This window comes from Sipha flava, unplaced genomic scaffold (genome assembly GCF_003268045.1).
Source record: "Sipha flava isolate LNK unplaced genomic scaffold, YSA_version1 67_pilon_pilon, whole genome shotgun sequence".
Lineage (NCBI taxonomy): Eukaryota > Metazoa > Arthropoda > Insecta > Hemiptera > Aphididae > Sipha > Sipha flava.
The window spans coordinates 158,757-166,244 of record NW_020273607.1 but is presented as its reverse complement, the minus strand read 5'-3'; the positions used below and the strand labels follow the sequence as shown (position 1 = coordinate 166,244).

General features: G+C 30.4%; 1 protein-coding gene across 1 annotated transcript; it reads left to right on the top strand.

The window, feature by feature from the left end:
* The first annotated feature begins 655 nt into the window (after positions 1-655).
* On the top strand, positions 656-7,154 carry LOC112691901 (protein takeout-like). The gene is made up of 5 exons (XM_025566336.1): positions 656-746; positions 2,436-2,679; positions 4,035-4,168; positions 4,261-4,413; positions 6,310-7,154. The coding sequence occupies exons 1-5, from the start codon at positions 656-658 to the stop codon at positions 6,462-6,464; spliced, it is 777 nt and encodes a 258-aa protein (XP_025422121.1). The 3' UTR covers positions 6,465-7,154.
* Positions 7,155-7,488: the final 334 nt, after the last annotated feature.

Sequence of the window (7,488 nt, the reverse complement as noted above, 5' to 3'; positions counted from 1 at the left end):
ATTAAATTTTTAATCAGAACTCAAACAATATAACAAGTGTCCTCACATAGTGCAATATTTTCTACTTTTCTTTAACATCAATAACTGTAGAATCTGTAAACGATTTTTTTACAATAAAAATATGTGCTAAGATAAAATGACAATAAGTGAAAATAAGTGGTCCAGCGGTTACACTTCATATTTGACTTTACAATTAATTATATTTTATCGTTCGATCATTATTGTGTGGTCCAGTTTAAGCAAATATATTATAGTTTAATGCGATTTGTTGTACGATTTTAAACTACGTCCGTTTACATATCGTACAGATCGTAAAATCGGAGAGCAAGTGACAAGCTCGCGTACCCCTAGGATAGACACACGCGAACATGAATAATATATGCATCGTGGTTCGAACATCACTGTAAATAAGTATCTAAGTGAATTGTATGGACCAAGGACGGCGAGAAAATACGAAATAATATCGATGATATTGGTGTGCGGACCATTAAAGGGGAATAACTGTGAGAAGAATTACCATTTGTTCGGTTGCCGACCACTTGCCTTCATATTGCATTCGACTTAGCACGGTTCTCGTTCACATTTTACTTTACCGTTTACCATTATCATAACAGATTTAATAGTCCACAGTTGAAATTAAAAAAAAAAAAAAAAAATGACGGTCAGATTCGTTGTGACGTGTTTGTTTTTGATATGTAATGTCGGGAAAAACATCGAATCCGCTAAACTACAAGCTTTACCATTACGTGAGTACCGATCTTTTATCTGCACTTATATGATAAAAAATACTACTGGGTTAACACATTCGCCTACCTTTACAACTATCTTTACGCGTATGTATTAAAATATTATTAGATTCGATTTTATTATGAGAAAATTATCATACCTATACACAACAAATTATTCTTGAGAATTTATTTCATAAGTTTACATTTGTTTTAAAAGCCCTAATACAACATAAAGTTATAACTTAAATTAATTTACAACTATAAAATCTCAAAATTTGAAAGACAAGATCATATATACATCGTTTTTGTCAAATATTACGTAGTTACTATAAAATAAAATAAATTAAAAATACATTTTATGTGCTTTCAACTCGGAGATATGAAATTTATTTTTATTTGAAACCATAACATGTAACACCCTACGAATTTTATGACTTTTAGGTAAATAACATGTACTGGAACAAAAAATCATTTCTTTGTTCTTGACATAATTAGTTTCACGAGTTTAGAAAAGTTTTATTTTAAAATATGATTATTGTTTAATGTAGGTATAGTTTGTACATACGTAGTACCTACTTACATGATCATAATAATTTCTTGTAGACCTGTAGAAATCATTATATTTAGATTTCTTCTTTTCTTTTAGTTCACAACACTAATATAAATTGTATATACAGTCATATGGGTACATGATACCTTACACTTAATAGATTATTATATAAGCCGAATGCATCCACATACAATACATCTAATTAGTAATTAGTTAGTTTAGAATTTTTTTTATTTTCAAACAAAATTATATACATACTGTGATAACGAAAATAAACATGTGTGATAATAGTTTATGTTTTTAATATCTACCTGGCTATTGGATAGAGTTGTTATACTTATGCACACCATATATATTGTATACACATTATGAACTACGGTTTTTAATGTTTTTACATTTCTTTGGCGATAACTTTAACGACAGGACGCAGTTGTAGATTATGTTTTGATTTAATGTTACCTTCTTATTACCGTATTGATTTTTCTTATAAATTTATAATATTAAATTACATTACTACGTCTTATTCTTACATTTACTATGTATGCCATAGTATGTATGCCATTTTTTCTAGAGAAAAGTCCAATATAGATATATTAGTCATATAAAATATACATAATTTATTTATATGATCTATTTATCCGTAATTACTTACTACATATTTAATCATGCGTACAAAGTTATCGGAGTATAAAATTATGAAATCTTAAATCAAATATGCCAATGGGGTTATAAAAATAAACGGGAAAATGTCCTTCGTGAGTACCTATACTAATCATCAAGCTGCACAATATTGCATAGGAATTAATTTAAAATCAGCTGAGCTATAATTGATTTTAAATGAATAAATATTTCACAGTTTAACAGTTATTTAACAGTTCATTTACAAAAAAATGTACTGACATTGACATATATTGACATATGCTCGGTTCAAGGAGGTTAGGTTATTTGTTAATATTACTATATCCAAGGTCATAATCTGTTGTTATTTGTGTTCGATTTTATTAGGTTATAAGTAGAATTCAATTATAGTACCGATTTTAATGCTAATCTATAGTTCACGAGATAATTATGAATATTAAGTTATATTACTTTGACATAATTCGATATTTGTCACTATGCAAGGTTGTAATGTTCAACATGTATGTTGTGATTTTCAGCGTCTTACATTGGAAAGGGCTGTCTGAGGGACGACCCTAACTTGAACGAATGTATCGTGCGTAAAGGAGCTCCCGTAATCGATATAATAGTTAAAGGTGACCCAAAGTATAGGATACCAAAGTTGGACCCTCTGGTCATACCGGCATTGACGATTCAACAAGGCACGAAACAAGTGGGACTGATGATGACTTGCAAGAATTGCGAGTTACACGGACTGAAAGACACACGATTTGTTAAAGCCAGGTATATAAATCGATGATATTTTTATTTATTTATTAAATATTTGTGAATTTTATTTTATATTAATTAAAAATAATGACAAAAATTAATCAACAATGAAAATGCATATGTACGAGGTCTGGAAATTAAATAATGTGACTATTTGACAAATAAATTATTTAATTTTAAATATTAATGTACATCAATATGATCCTCTACAAAAAATTCCCCTTAGACAGCTAAAAACTTCAGCGCTTTTTCCGGTCTTCAAAACTTTTCTGGAATATTTCTTCTGACAGCCTGCGGAGCATCCGTGTTACGGACATTTGAATATCAGTTAATTACTCAAAATGCGTTTAATTCACGGCTTGTTTGACCCAAGGAAACTTTCACTTGTAAACATATCAGGAGAATACAGGCCCTGTGGCAATATTGGGATGTTTTTAAAAGTCAACAATTGTGTCACACTAAAGACTTGACGATTGTCGCGTTGTCATAGTAAAGAATCCATGAGCTTGGGATGTTTGGATGGATGACCTTTTTTTCTTCCCAAATGTTAATGTTCAGTTCATCTGACACCTTCGAATAAGTAGCTGCCGATCTTGACGCACAAAAGCTTGAACACGCTAAGCGTTGTAGCGTTTGCGGACTTAAAGAATACAATGTAAAAAAAAACCAATGATCGTGCAGTAATGCCAAATACTTATATTAATAGATTAATATTCAGTGATTAACGTACCTAATTTTCAGTTTCGTAAGGTTACCATATTGACGGTAAAAAAATCAGTCTCAATACTTAATTGTCACACCTCGTACAAGTATATATTCGTTAATTATATAGAAAATGTAGTGACGTCTAGCCTTATGAAAACACAAAACGCATTTATTTGCCGTTCTCAAAAAAAGCAAATTTATATTTATATTTTATTTTTATACCGACAAACGTAATGGTCTTGAAATTAAATACTTTTTAGCTGTACCTACCAATTTCAAAAATTTAAATCATTTTATAACCCTAGTTGTAAAATCAATATATTTATTGATATTTAAAGTAAATTATTTAAATTTCAAATATTTCAATTGTTTTTATATGTCTTTAATTTTTTATTATTAATTTTATTAACTGTTTAAAGAAGATGCATAAATGCTATTACCTTAAAAATGAGAAATTTCACACATTCATTACGAGACATTTTCCTCAGTTTCAGCCAGCTCCTGTAACCAAAAATTACACGTACGCCATATAATACATTTAAATTAATCTATTTTACGACTACAATTAAATATACTTTATAAATTTTTTTAAGATAAACAGATTAAAATCACTGTACTTGTTCTCGAGTAATTTAATTATAATATTTTTTGCACACACGCTGTAGAGTGGATGAAAAAAAAAGACACGTAGAATGGGATTTTGAACTCGACAAGTGCACATTTTTGGGGCAGTATGAAATCGAAGGACAAGTTCTGATACTGCCCATCAAAGGCGAAGGAGACGCCAACATCACAGTTAGTAAGTACCTATCGTTAATGTTCATCTTACAGTAGAGTTAACTGATTTAGTATGCTACTGTATTGGACTAAAATTAATTACATTTTATACAGATGGAATTACGTTCACATATTTCTACGATTATGAACTGATTAAAAGAGCAAATCAAAAAGATTACGTAGAGATCACCAACAGCAAATTGAAGTTCAACGCTAATGGAATGAAATTGAAATTAGACAACTTGTTCAATGGAGACAAACTTTTGGGTAAGTGTGCACATATATTATTGGAATTAAGTGGTTATTTATATCAATATAAAGACGTTGGATCGGAAATATTTATTACTACTTCTGTACTTATAGTACAGGATAATAATTGTCTTGGCTAAAGATTTATTCTCATTGCTCCGTTACGTGTTCGAACCGTATCGAAGAAATATTGTTCTAGAAATCTAAGTTAGGTTAGGGGTTATATCAAACGTATTGTACTAACTGGCTACTGCGTAATGAAGTTCGATGACAGTAGATTATGACTAAAGCGCCGGTTTATTTGCATTAAAAATCAACAAAATATGCATGAAAAATAAATATTTAGTTTTTGAACATTTAATTAAAGTAATAAATAAAAAATTCATTAAAAATCAATCAAAATGATGGAATGATTTTTTTACCTTGTCGAGTGAACAAATTTTTATATTTTGAAAATTACTTTTCTATGTCTACAGAAATAATAAGTGCGTATTTAAAAAATAACATATCATTTGGAGATAAATCTACGCTGGTTTGAATTGATTCACTTTCGTCATTTAATTTTTTTAATATTTTATTAAGAGTGTCGTAGCCTTTGTTTATTGATAATACTTTTCTACATTTTCTATTAAAAGATTTACCCCTTATATTACAATGCCTAGAAAATATTATGTTTAAAAATAAAAAAAACAATTCGAAATATACAAAATATTCACTTAAAAAGCTTAATCATTTAAATCGTTCTACCGTGGAACAAATATTGTGCTAACTACACAGCATATGATCAACCAAAATAAATATTAAAAAATTAAATTAAAAAATTATAAATTAAAAATGCTCACGTTATAATCATGACTAAAGTATCGTTGGTTTCCTCCAGTGACTCTGTATAAAACCCTGATTATTTTTCATTATAGTTTGAACATAAATATGTCAAATATTGTTACCAAATCGATCCAGGCTGTTCTATAATTAGAGTAGTTGAAAAATAATATTATTTTATTTACATAATTATATGTATATGTGTTTATGACGAAATCTAAATATAAGATGATAACCTTGTATAACGTTTAACCAACTTTTAATTATAATTATAATATAGCTGCAAGAGAGAAAAATAATATAGAAATCTTTTATAGATTACATACGTACACATATAACATAATTGTATGCGTTTACTTATTTTTATACTTGAATAACAAAAAATGTATAAAATCCTATTTACTTGTGTAGTTTGGCTTATCCTACCTATCAAAACTTATCAGTTTACCACATTCACAGTCGCAAACTGTCAGGAATTTTGTCAGGGGATGCGTTGTGCATAGTGTATACGCTAATTTCTAAATAATACTTAAGTTATTTTAGATTTTTTTTTAACGATTACAAATTAAAGATGTATGCTAGAACATTCGATAATGATAATAGTAATTAGCTCTAACCTAAATATTAAAATTTATTTTTTTCAAAATTCAAGGTTTGCAAGTGTACCCCCCTCTTAGTAACCATGACCCCGTTCGTATTTCCGTTCTGACGCAACCGGGCCGATGATTTTTGCGGAAGGATGATTTCGTTTACATCGTGTATGTACTTCACTAAAAATCGTGAATTCTTTGAAAATCGTTATTCTTTTGAACACCTTATATATTTAACGATCCTTCCATTGGTACAACCGTACCGGACGACGAAATGAAATGCTAACACGCACAAGACAATCGATTGTTACCGATCGGTGTGTAAATGTATCGACCGAACGAATGTTTTATTCCTGCGGCCCGGGCGTAGGCACCTCTAGCACCCTCAGCTCACATGTATTAGATGTACGGCGGATCATCGTAAAACACGTCCGCGGGCGGACCGCATGCAAAATTGTAGAATACACGGGGTCGGATTTAACCTCGACATTTACCGTTACAGGGGATAACATGAACCTTTTCTTGAACGAAAACTGGAGAGATCTACTCAAAGAGTTCGGACCGGCCATCGGCGACGCGTTCGGTACGATCATGAAGAACACGTTGGGATCGGTGTCCGACTTGGTGCCGTACGAATACATTTTTCCGACCAGTTAACGTGGTTACTCCCGCTGACACTTGCACGTTTCCCCCGATGTACATAGTTGTTGTTTTTTTATCATATTATCAACACAACATTTCTGTAACTGTACGCATGTGTATAGTTAACGATTGTGTCGACGTGTAACCGGCAGCGAGTGCTCGAAATCAGGTATCGAACAACAATCAGTTTTAACGCGTTTCGGAATAACATTGGTTTACATTTACTTAGAGCCGCGGTCACACTACGATAGTAAAACGCAATAGAGTTTTTTTTTTCGCGACAACTGTTATCGTTGTAGTGTGTAGGTACAACACTCACCTCAGTACAACAGTAGGTAACTACAGTTGATAGAAAAAATCGTAACAGTAAAGTAACTACCTATCGGGTTATATTCTGTACATCAGTGATTATCAAAATTTTTCATTCTTGGGCTCATTTTCAGTATTTCTTCGGGTAGCCTCAAGAAATATTTAAGCTTAAGTTATATCTATCTGCTGTGTTCCATTCAGAATGATATGTACATAGGAGGAAAATCAAAATTAGACGGTGTATATTTAATATTATATTTTTGCTATCGTGATTTTAATATTTTTGGTGCGATTGGCGAATCATACTTGATTTGACGGAGTGTTGTTAAAATATATTATACGCATACGAGTATATGATATGCATAGGCGTGCGCAGACTTTGTCCGCAGGGGGGGGTCCCTTAAAAAAGTGAACCAAAGATTCTTGTACTAAAGATAAAGACTACTAGTATAATTAAATATTTTAAATTTTATAAATTATTTATTTAATTCAATATACAAATATAAAAATAAATACTATTTAAACTTACACAATTTATATTTAAGAAATCCTTATTTACATATTATTATACTATTTACAACTCCATCCTTTTGTCCACGGGGGTAAGGTTTTTGAATGTATCAATTACATCTTCAATTTTTATATTATATGCAAGTTCTGATTAGTCTGATTAATAACTAATAACTTTATTACATTTATTCACAGATATCAATTCTATACTATAAGATTA

Excerpts from the sequence above, each read along its gene's own strand:
- LOC112691901 (XM_025566336.1), top strand. The coding sequence starts at position 656 with ATGACGGTCAGATTCGTTGTGACGTGTTTGTTTTTGATATGTAATGTC. Across the intron at positions 747-2,435 it reads ACTACAAGCTTTACCATTAC|CGTCTTACATTGGAAAGGGC; the intron begins GTGAGTACCGAT and ends TGTGATTTTCAG. Across the intron at positions 4,414-6,309 it reads CAATGGAGACAAACTTTTGG|GGGATAACATGAACCTTTTC; the intron begins GTAAGTGTGCAC and ends TTACCGTTACAG.